This window comes from Xenopus tropicalis, chromosome 7, assembly GCF_000004195.4.
Source record: "Xenopus tropicalis strain Nigerian chromosome 7, UCB_Xtro_10.0, whole genome shotgun sequence".
Taxonomy (NCBI): Eukaryota; Metazoa; Chordata; class Amphibia; order Anura; family Pipidae; genus Xenopus; species Xenopus tropicalis.
This window is the reverse complement of record NC_030683.2, coordinates 77,622,702-77,634,303: the sequence shown is the minus strand read 5'-3', so window position 1 is coordinate 77,634,303 and position 11,602 is coordinate 77,622,702. Positions and strand designations below refer to the sequence as shown.

Genomic DNA, 11,602 nt, shown 5'->3' with positions numbered 1-11,602 from the left:
TGTGGAAAAGTTCAAGGGGGCCGAATACTTTTGCAAGCCACTGTATGTATGTATACTGTATATTTATAAAGTGCTACTTATGTATGCAGCGCTGTACAGTAGAAAACATTAATACAAACAGGGGGTTATTAAGATAATAGATAAATAAAAAGTATAACAAATACAAAATACAGTTGCAATAAGTTGAGTCAAAGACAAAAGAGGATGGAGGTCCCTGCTCCGTAGAGATATATATATATCTCGTTACCTGTGCATCACAACCATAGATATATGTCTTCTATAAAACCTAACTGAAACAAAATTTCTTTTGCATAAAATAGATATGGTCAGTGCAAAACTATCAAGAGGCAGGTCATATGCACTAAAAATCATTAAAGGACACACAAAAACTTTTCAGAATTTAATGTAAAACTGGTCAGAATCCTCCTTTAAAGCATCTTTACAATTTACATTATTTGGCACCCCCAATGATTTCTCCTTTAAGCTGTTTTGAAACTGAATTTTAACAAAAGCACCACCTGATGGCTAGGTTTCTGAACAAACAGTTGGGGGAAGATGTTCAAAAGCAAGAGAGATCTATACTGATGTTGCTTTGTTTAGGAAAAACACGAGGTAAGGAATTTGAGAGTTCTGATCTCTTTTCTAACCAGAGCAACATTTACTTGCACATTTAACATTAATTTTTAAGGCACACTTTGTCTCTAAAATGGGTTCATTATATTTTAATGAACACTGGGCAGTATTCATGTAGCTGGAAACAAAGAAATTCTCAAGGACTGCTGATGTATGGAAAAGTAGCTGGTAGGCAAGTCTGATATCAGTATTTTTAAGCACTGGTTTTACAACTTTTTTGCCAGGTCTGAGATGGCAAAAACCATAACCCTAAGGAACAATATGGATGAAGCCAGACCTATTTGTTGATCTAAATGAAAAATCTCAGCTTGCACTTACACCTGACAGGTTCTCACAATGGATGCCAATAGGGAATGTGTGCTTTTCTCTAGCATTTTAACCATTGAAAGAATAACCGTAAATGCACTGAAAAATAAAACAGCGCATAATATTTATTGTGCCCTCTAGCTCTTAGAGGTGATTAGTCCTGTTTACCATAGTTATACCATCTCATGAACATGGAGCCTGGTGCTTGCTAAGCAGTGGAAGTTAGTGCAGGATCTTTTTGCACTAAACTTTAAATGCCAGACAAAGAAGTGCTTATTTGTGGGATCATGCATGTCTTAAAACCACACAAAAGAATGGAAACTAAAGTTACATTTTTTCAAGTCAGGTACTTAAAACCAGTGCCAGTTTTTGTGATCTGTGATATGTAAGCAGTTAAGGAAATATTGTTCCTCAGTCATAACTTACCAATATGATGCTGGACTACAAATCTCAATCAACCAATCTCATAATTAAAACGTACTGCTGAATAGGCCAATTCCACATGTTAAAGAGCACCTATAAAAAATATTTCCCCCACAAGAGGTTGGGTGCCTCCCCAAGCATTAAACCAACCACAAGGGTCAACCTATGGCACACTCCACTGAACTGAATGGAAAGCAATTGTCATTTTAATCAGTGCAACAATTCATGATGTATTTTGTACAAAATGTATATATTGTCTATATGGCAGGTATGCAATGCTGCAAAATCAATTACTCAATGCATACCTACTACCACAAAAGGCAGCAAATGGTATGATTAACATATAATGCTCTTTTTATGGAAAAAATCCACAGAACAGTAAATACAATTATAATGCATAATATACATACCACGTTGGACAAAATGCAATATACAGAAAAAGCAGACACGTGTGGATTGAGAAAACCCCAACGTTTCAGAACAGCCCTTTGTCAAGGGGATTCTCATTTGCACCCTTTTTCTTTTTGCCGTCTGTTTTAAAGCCAGCTATTTTTGCTTTAGCAATTGTTGTGTGCCCTCCAAAACTATTTGAATTTGGTATGCAATGCTGCCCCAGGATCGCATTTGGCAAAAACATTTGCAATGAGGACACATCTGATAACAAGGACTGAGGGAATATACAAAGAAATGAAAGCCCATGGAAAGACTAAGGCATCCATGATGTGATGCACTCCTACATAAAACAGAATACTTTCAGATCTATTTTTGGTGTTCACCCTTTGAATAATGAAAAGAATGCAATAATTATGGACTGTCTAATCCAGATAGCTAAAGAAGCCCAACTCCCAGTCCTTTGCAAAAAAAACATTTATTTCCTTCTATTCTAATAACAGTATTTTGTACTTGATGGTAACTTAAAATCCATTGATGCATTTAGTAATAGACACAGTGGCTATGGATGTTTAAAGTATTTATTTTCTTTTAACTTGTTAGAGCATTGAAGATACTCCATGTTGTTGCTTAAGATATTTTACCTTTGAGTAAAGTAATGTACAAGGTAATGCCACCTAGCATAAACGGAATCTTATGTTGATGTCTGTTATATTCATGTAATGTGCAGAGAATCTGAAGTCTTATTTTCCTTGCAAACATGTTCAGATATAAACAGACAACCAAATTGTACCAAATGATGATGCCGACAAACCAATTGTTGTAAAGAACAAAATGTTTATTTTTTTGTTGGAACAAAGGTTTATGCAACTAGCACACAAGCACCGCCAACACTCTTTATTTTCTCCTCTGCTTTTCTGCTGAAGAATTTTGCTTTCACAATCACTGGCTGCTTAGGGAGCTTGCCTTTTCCCAACACCTTGTAATAACCCTGAAAGAAATGGATATTAGATTTAAATCAAGTCAAACAAAGCAGACAAAGTTGAGAGACTATTTACAGTAGCTGTTAGCTTGATCTGGTGAATACTACTTCTTCCACTAACAGTTAAGTTAGGGTAGCTTAGGCCATAGTTACTTACAGTGTCATTTACACCAGTGGAGACTTGCTGTAAGGATACATTTGTTTGTTTTTTTAATTTATTTTCCAGTTTAGTCTGCCAACTATTCATATTCATCTATGAAGCCATTGTCTGGTTGCTACGGTAAATTTGACCACAGCAACCAGATAGCTGCTGAACAAAGCTAAATTCTAATATCACTGTCTACATAATACTGCAGATAATGTATCCCTTTAAACTAGCCATGAACACAAATCACAAATGAGCAGACTAAAAATTGAAACACCAAGGATACTGGGCACAGCAAGACAGTTATAAGCAGGAAATCCTGCATGTTTATTTAGTGCAACACAGTAACGTTTCGGGGTGAACCCCTTCATCACCCCAAAACATTACTGTGTTGCACTAAATAAACATGCAGGTTTTCCTGCTTATAGCTGCTTTGCTGTGTTTGAATTCGGATTGGAGGGTGCTGTTCCCTCCTGATCCTTTTGCACCAGGCAAAAGTTTTTTTGGAGGAGCATGGGTGTGCTGGTGAGTTTTTCTTTACCCACATCTCTTGAATTATTGCTCAGAGCATGCACTGGACTGGGCTGTGAATGGCCATCTATTTTATTTCATTCTAATATAATATGTGAACCTGTATGTAAAAGGAATATTTCTTACAGCATGAACAGCATTGATGATTGGTGCTGGGCCTTCAGGGTTCTTTGCATGGTTCAGCCTTGTCTGTTCACTAACAAGAGTCCACAGTTTATCCAAGTTGATAGTTGGACAGAAAGATTGATTTTTTTTCAGATGGTAATGTCTCATACCAACTTTCCCAAAATAACCAGGGTGGCTGTAAAAATAGAAAAGTTCATTCTACTTTAGCACACAACAAAACCTTTACACAGCTCAACACACTAACCCTGTTTTGGAACCTTTTTCTCCTTTAGATAGCTTAAAATCATATAGTGTGAGAAAAGAGACATGTCACTAAATATGCTGCACTGTTTCAGTATAAAGTAGAGGTAGTGATTTGTATGTGGCCGTTTTCCCACCCTAACCAGTAACTCAAGCTGTTAAGTATCACAGATGTTTGCTTGTTGCGTATAACTTGATTTAATGGCTCAAATTATAAGACAAAGGGTTCGGTAAAAGTCTACCTGCCTAGCGAACAGTGTGACGTGTCAATAGCATCAATATATTGTAGTTTTTGTAAAAAACTTGCATTGGCCCATACAATGCCTTAACTGAATATCTAGTCAGTAGTCCTTTAAAGTGCGTGTTGGAAAAAAAAAAAAAACAGGACTTGCAAACTTTTATAGTACCCCCATAATTGTAGACAAATGTGCCAAATACATAATGGTTTCCAAAAGAGGTCTGCTTAATTATTTAGTTTATTGTTTTAACTATACAAAGGCAGGACTAAATTTATATCATTCTTGGACATCAGGTACCAGACACTATTTCAAAGCATTTTTAGCAAAGCAGATGTCCAGACTGCCAGGCCCGACTTTAAATGCAGAGAAAGGGGTTCTTGCCAACAATCCCCTTTGTAGAGGACTGAAAGCAGACCCTCTTCCACATCCAAAGTGATTAGTTCCCAAAATTTGAAAAACATCTAAGATTTGAATCATGTCAATATGCATTTTAATTCTTTGGAATCCATCACCTAGGTAATTAGATGTAACAGTAAGCAGAGTGCATACTATAGCCATCTGAAGATTATACAGATCAATTTCCAAGTCAAACATGCTAATGGTGCATTTTATTAGAGAAGGGCATTTACTCAAGTTTAAAAAAAAAACAAAAACCGGTTAATTTGATTGGAATGCAGTATTAAATCTAGAAATTGTAGTTCAAAACTTAATATTCACACCATGCCAGCCCATAGCTATTTTTACTCTAACGAGGCAATTAAAAGTGCTTGGTGGCAACTCTTTATTCCATTAAGGGTTTTTTTTCCCTTGAGTTAACTTTTAGTATGATGTAGAAGGTAATATTCTAAGGCTAATTGCAATTGGTCTTCATTTTCAATTTGTAGTTTTTTTTTTTTAAATATTCATATAATTGTTCAGCAACTCTCCAGTTTGGAGTAACTTTTATCTGTCTTCTAGGGTTCAAATTAAGTTAGCAGCCAGTGAGTGGTTTGAATGAGACACTGATATGGTCAGTGACCCCCATTTGAAATCTAATCTATAAACAAAACTATAAATAATAAAGACCAAGTTGCTTAGACCTGGTCATTCTATAACATAGTAAAAGTTAAATTAAAGGTGAACCACCCCCTCTAAAAAGTAGCATTTATGTATTCCATTAAAATCATATGGCTTCTAGGTAGAGTATGGAGTTTCCGCCAAGCACTTTTTTGCATCACTGGATCTGAGGCTAGGGATGTCTATAAGCATGCACCTGTTCACTCCATGCATTAGAGTGAATGAAGGTAGTCTGGGAACAGCAGCCTTCATGCATTAGAGTGAATGAAGGTAGTCTGGGAACAGCAGCCTTCATTACATTTTTACTGTAAAACTAAACCATTCTGCCACTACACACAAATAAGAAAACACTTACTATTTATCAAAGTTGATTCTGTGGTGATGCATACCACCGGCATTACCACGACCACCAGGGTGCTTCCTGTGTTTGCCTGGAAATAGACACTCCATTACACATCTAAACTTTATAATGAACACATTAAGCTTACATAAAGTTTTGCTACAATTAAACCTTACCACAAGCATTCAGAAAATACTTTTGCACAGATTAAAAAAATTCAATTAGATATCAACAGGTTCAGACACAGAGGGCGTTTAAGACAAGAACTTATCAGCTAGATCAGGCCAATCTGGTTATATTAATATTCAAAGAAATGCTCTGTGGGCTGATCAAAGTTAGAGAAAATGGGTCAGAATAAGAACATAAGTATTAGGCACATGTCACTGAACCGGTGACTGATTGAGCTACATAGAGAACCAATCAGTGAATAAAGATCAGTAATTTCTCTCCGAGAACTCTAGCACACCAAAACAATAAGGAATGTCAGGATGTGACTCTAGTCTCGGGAACAAAAAGTAGCAACTGGGGTGGGTGGACTGCAGATCGTTCACAAGCTAAACTCATGCCCTACAAGGAAACACCAAAAAATGAAAGAGCTTTAAAGTAATAAAAATATAATGCACTGTTGCCCTGCACTGGTAAAACTGGTGTGTTTGCTACAGTAACACTACTATAATTTATATAATAAGCTGCTGTGTAGCCACGGGGGGCAGCCATTCAAGCTGGAAAAAAGGCACAGGTTACATAGCAGATAACAGATAAGTTCTGTAGAATACAATAGTGTTTTATCTGTTATCTGCTCTGTGCCTTTTCTCCTTTGAATGGCTGCCTCCATGGCTACATAGCAGCTTATTTATATAAATTATAGTAGACTTTCTGAAGTAAACACACAACTTTTACCAGTGCAGGGCAGCAGCACATTATATTTTAGTTACTTTTATACACTTTCATTTTTTGGTGTTACTGTTCCTTTAAGCAATGCCACCATTTTCCTTATATTTCTGGGACACCCTTCCCAGACTCATACATGGGCAGAAAAGGTACATTTGCAGAATTAACTCCAGATGTGCAAGCCTAAGTCTGTGCTACTGTTGCCTGGAGCGTTAAGTAAATGGTGCTGTGGTATTCTTCCTATGCTGATGCATTTTTATTCCCTTTAAGAGTCTGGCCAGGGGAAAAACACCTTATGATTCTATTAACGAGGGGGCTAATATTCTCTCTGCCGCAATCAAAGTTTCAGTCTTTCCACTGTAGCTGAACAAAACCAAAAACATCATAATACACATGTTTTACTTACCGATTCGGCCATGGCCGTGACTCACGTGCCCACGTAGCTTCCTGGTCTTTCTTAGTTTGGAAGGCTATTAAAGATACAAATAAGACCCAGATACTTCAATTTTACTAACTGCATAAACATTTATATGCAAAACGTTTATTTTCAAGTGTAACTCCAATGTTCATTAACAGCACTAGGTTTAAGGCTATCACTAAATGTAAAACTTATAACACCCTATCAGAGCTTAAAATCATAATATATAATAGGGTACATTTCACCATGAGCTAGATACCATGCCCTGTGTTTTTGGCATGCAGGAAGAAACCAGAGCACACAACTCCTTGCAAATAGTGCCCTGGCCCAAGCCAGGCATTGTGCTACTCTAGCGTAACAGCCAATTAAATTAGTGCTTAGTTATGTACCATCAAATCTATAGAGTGCAGATGTAAAAAGCTCAGTAGCACTATTCAGCTTCCACAGATAGCAATTACCTGCTTCATGCAACAAATATGCATGAATACCATTCATTGCACCTCCCACTCATATTAATAAGAAGCAACCAGTGGTCACTACTACAAACTCTTGTTTGCATTTTGCTTCAAACTTGTCACTGAACAGGTGGCTGGTTGGAAGACAATGACATCCAAACAGTGAATAAAGACCAGTAGTTTATCTCCGAGTACTCTAGCACACCAAGGCAATCAGAAATGCCAAGATGTGACTCTAGTCTCAGCATTTTAAGTACACATTAAATTAAGGAATACTTAATGGCAGAGGCTAAACCAATGATGCAGTTACTGATGCAGCCACCTAACTAGCTTCCACCACCAAACTCAGATCCATCCATTACATCTATGAAGATTTTCATTCATCCAGGTCATGGTATATCTAGTATAAATAAATCTAAAGCAACTTGGCTTGTTAGGTAATCATTGAAGACATTTCACTACAGAAGACAGTTTCAGAACTCTTCACACATCCATTCATGCAACTAACAAGTAACCCCTGTTTTGAAGAGTTGCATGATACTTTGGTAATCCTTTCAATGTAACTCCACAGCATTCACACCTCTGAGTTTCAGATGTCACCTTTCTGAAGAGTTACATAGTCAGTTGAACTGAAGAAGCTGCTCGGATGAGTAGTGAAACGTCTTCAGTGATTACCAAACAAGTCCAGTTGCTTTAGATTTATTTATACTAGATATCCATCCATTACCTTAACATCACAGGAAGGGGAAAAAATGAATGCAGATGGTAGTAAAAAAATCACAGGGGGACATTCATAAAATGTATATGTGCAGTCATATTACAGCAGTAAACCAAAAGGAACTCGAATAAATATTTTAAACCCATGTAACCCAGGATAAACAGGCTTTGTAAACATTCAATTGCAAGAGTTCCGATGTTACTAAGTTAAAAGAAGTAGACCAAGAAATTAACACCCGGTTTTAATTAGTCGGTTTTTAATACAAGGCACTCTCATGGCGGCCCTTACAGTTATTTCATATAACAATCCTAAAAGGGAATGAATAGGGACTGAATAGGAGACGCGAAGGCAAGCCGGCACATACACACACTCCGTGAGCAGTCACCACACATTTCGCACATATATTCCACTAAGCAAATGTACATGACCTAACGGCGGAACAAACCGTACTTACATTAAGGGCATTTAAGTATGTAACTAGCCAAAGAACTGGACAGAGTTAGAACTTGTTAAATGTAATAAGAGCACGTCCTTGGGCCGTACCGAGCTCAGAACAGACCCCCACATGATCATTACACCTAAAGGCCACGTTTCAAGCGGCCCAAAGTGACCAATCGGGAAAGCAGAAACGAGCGCCTTTGGAAGCGCAATTTCACCACCCGCACACTTACAGGCCGCATTATGATGGCCGCGGCGGATCATCGTGTTAAAGTAAGAGACCGCCTGCTAACCACGTGCATTTCCCAATCACCTAAAACCGGCGCCTCGGACAGCACCTCTCCCATGCCTCGGCTTAATGTATCATAAAGAATCCTCCTTTAGAAGCTAAATACATAGCACATCATCACACACCACACGCCATACAACCTACCATGTCGGCGGTGGCAGAGAAAAGAGAGAGATCCCGAGCAATCTCGCGAGGTTAGCAGTGGGAAGGGAGAGCTCATTTCCGGTACCAGGCCAGGCTCATCGCGACAAGATTGTGACGTCGTATTTTCCCTTCCGGCTCTTACATGGATTTGTTGAGCGAATTCCTTGATAGGCGATTGATTTCGCCTTGGGCCATTTATTCGATTTGTATTTTTGTCAGCGCATACTGTTGAAAATAGTTATATTAAATAGTGATAATAAACCTGGTTTACCGATCGTTTCAATTCTGTACCTGGTCATTTTGTTTTTCAAAGGAGAAGTAATGGTGTGCTTCATTAGAGGGGTTGTTAACCGTTAATTTTAACATTTTGCTTTGTTCGTCTCTGCAGTTTGAAATGTAGTATCTATCTTATTATTGCTAGGGCCCAGTTTACCATAGCAACCAGCTAGAGGTTTGAATGAGAGACTACAAGATGAATAGAGATATTGAGTAATAAAAAGTAACTACCAATAAATTTGTAGCATTACAGAGCAATAGTGTTTTTTTAACACTACAACAACTCCCATTTGAGAGGACAATAATAATAATAATAATAATTGAAAAAAAATATAATAAAAATAACAAATTTAAAAAAAATGAAGACCAACTGAAAAATTGCCAAGAATATGACATATAAGCTACTTTAAAGATGAAATACCTCTCTGAGTTTAATGTCTCTTTTGTGCTCAGTCATTTTTTACTGTGTTGAAAAAAAACCTCACCCAGGCACAAAATGTTAAAAAAGGACTGGGCAAATGTTTGACATTGATCCATGATGCAATGTTATCACTCAGCATTCCTGCACAATTGTGCTAGCCCTGTATGGGGGTGCAAATTTTGTAGCCATTTTATGAATTGGGTGCAAGTTGCATAATCATGGATGTGGGTTTTCCTGAAGATGCAATATCAATAACGTTCTTGGCACCTGATGCAAGTAGTAGCACTATAGCATGCAGGGCTCATGTAATGTTTTATTTGTGATCTTTGCTTTTTTTCCTTAGCGGGTTTTTGTAAAAAAAAAAAAAAAGTCTGCAGTTTTTAGGAAAGATTTCAATAATGACGGAAACAAGGTTTCAATGATTGCTAGAGCCTGAAGGCTCAAATTAACCATAAATAGTACCCTAGAGATTCCAGCAGCTTTTTTAATGGAGGTTTCATAACTGCACGATTTATTAGGGATTCTCCGAATCCAGGATTTGGTCAATATTCTGCCTTTTTTGACAGGATTCAGCGGAATCCTTAAAGGAGAAGGAAAGGCTAGTAAAGAGTTAATCTGAAGCTGCAGGCATACCTTCAGTTGTCTCTGCCCTTAAGTCTCCCCATATTTCATCTGTTCAGAAGATCAGAAGCCAAACAGGAAGAAAAAATGCTGAGCTGTGTAAAGAAAGTTCCCATAATGCCTCACTCCTGCACAGACACCCAGACCAAGTGAACATGCTCAGTTACCCTCCCCACTACTACAGCTGTTTCCCGCCTTAAACCTTTCTGCCTTGCTGCCCCTTACATTTGGAATGCCCTCCCCGATTTCCTCCGGAGAGAATCCTCCCTCAGTCTTTTTAAAACTAAACTTAAAGACTACCTTTTGGAGCACTCACCCAGCACCTGATCTGGGAACTAGCACTTATACTGTAATGTCACCTACTGTGACCTATAGCACTTACATTTGCCCATTTGTGTCTGTTAGTTACCCCTCCCATATAGATTGTAAGCTCTACGGGGCAGGGACCCCCTTCATCTTGTATTTCTGACTCTTATTGCAACTGTACCTTGTATTTATTTATATTTATTGTTGTACTTTGTATTTATCCATTATCTTTAACCCCGTTTGTATTAATGTATTCTACTGTACAGCGCTGCGTACATAAGTAGCGCTTTATAAATAAAGATATACATACATACATAGTTATTTAGACTATGGGGCAGATTTACTAATCCACGAACGGTCCGAAGGCGTCTTTTTCGTAATGATCGGTACTTTTGCGACTTTTTCGTCGCCGTGGTGACTTTTTCGTATGTTCCGCGACTTTTTGTCGCCGTCGCGACTTTTTCGTATTACTTTTTACACAGCATGATAAATATAACCCTGTTTCTGTCTTTTTACCCACAGTGTGTTATTGTACAACCACATGACCTGATCACCAAGTGCCACTTTCCTAGGTGTAACCAAACCCCTAGAAACAGTTATAAATGACACCTTGTAAAGATATTTAGCAGAGCATTTATTGTCTAGAACTGGATTTTATTTGTAAAATTTTATCTAGGTATAGGATTCGTTATTTGGAAACCCATTATCCAGAAAGCACTGAATCACTGGAAGGCCATCTCCCATAGAGCTATTTTTAAGCAAATAATTACATTTTTAAAAAATCGTTCACTTCCTTTTCCCCCTGTAATAAGAAACAGTAAGTTAGGTTTCGGGAGATATACAGGTTATTCCGGGAGACTCCCGCAACAAAATATGGGGCAGCGAACAGGTCTCTATAGGCAGTGTCAAAAGCAGGTCTGAAATGGGATTAAAAATAGGCCCTGGTTATTTAAGTACTTATGCCCTAACAGCCCCCTCAAGCCCAGTAAATAGACACTGTCTATGGCATCTTCCAGCAACCTAGGGTTGCCACCTTCTATGGAAAAAAATACCATCCTTTCTATATTTATTTATCTTCCTTTCCTATTACTTGCATTGGCACCAAGCATCATTTTTACAGGCAAGGGGGCTGCCCCTCTGGCATTTGTCACATTCCACACATTGACAGTTCAGGCCTGGTTGAAATTGGTGCACTAAAGCTACAAAACCTATAC

General features: G+C 38.0%; 1 protein-coding gene and 2 non-coding genes across 5 annotated transcripts; all 3 read right to left on the bottom strand.

The window, feature by feature from the left end:
- Positions 1-2,569: 2,569 nt before the first annotated feature.
- Positions 2,570-9,110, bottom strand: rpl27a (ribosomal protein L27a). 3 transcript variants are annotated; one of them, NM_001130329.1, is made up of 5 exons: positions 8,765-9,110; positions 6,709-6,772; positions 5,427-5,502; positions 3,537-3,711; positions 2,570-2,743 (listed from the first exon to the last, which is right to left on the bottom strand). In NM_001130329.1, the coding sequence occupies exons 1-5, from the start codon at positions 8,765-8,767 to the stop codon at positions 2,615-2,617; spliced, it is 447 nt and encodes a 148-aa protein (NP_001123801.1). In that variant the 5' UTR covers positions 8,768-9,110; the 3' UTR covers positions 2,570-2,614. The 3 variants fall into 3 exon arrangements, with proteins under 3 accessions (NP_001123801.1, XP_012821618.1, XP_031760728.1); XM_012966164.2 differs by lacking the exon at positions 8,765-9,110 and adding an exon at positions 8,565-8,752; XM_031904868.1 differs by lacking the exon at positions 8,765-9,110 and adding an exon at positions 8,625-8,693.
- Positions 5,787-5,918, bottom strand: LOC116412513. Its single transcript, XR_004223759.1, has one exon. It is a non-coding gene; the product is annotated as a small nucleolar RNA SNORA3/SNORA45 family (small nucleolar RNA).
- On the bottom strand, positions 7,290-7,421 carry LOC116412514. Its single transcript, XR_004223760.1, has one exon. It is a non-coding gene; the product is annotated as a small nucleolar RNA SNORA3/SNORA45 family (small nucleolar RNA).
- Positions 9,111-11,602: the final 2,492 nt, after the last annotated feature.

Coding starts and splice junctions, on each gene's coding strand:
- rpl27a (XM_031904868.1), bottom strand. CDS start 8,678: ATGGGAGAGGTGCTGTCCGAGGCGCCGGTTTTAGGTGATTGGGAAATG. Junction 3,712..5,426: donor AGAATCAACTTTGATAAATA/GTAAGTGTTTTC, acceptor CTATTTTTACAG/CCACCCTGGTTATTTTGGGA. Junction 2,744..3,536: donor TCATCAATGCTGTTCATGCT/GTAAGAAATATT, acceptor CATTTCTTTCAG/GGTTATTACAAGGTGTTGGG.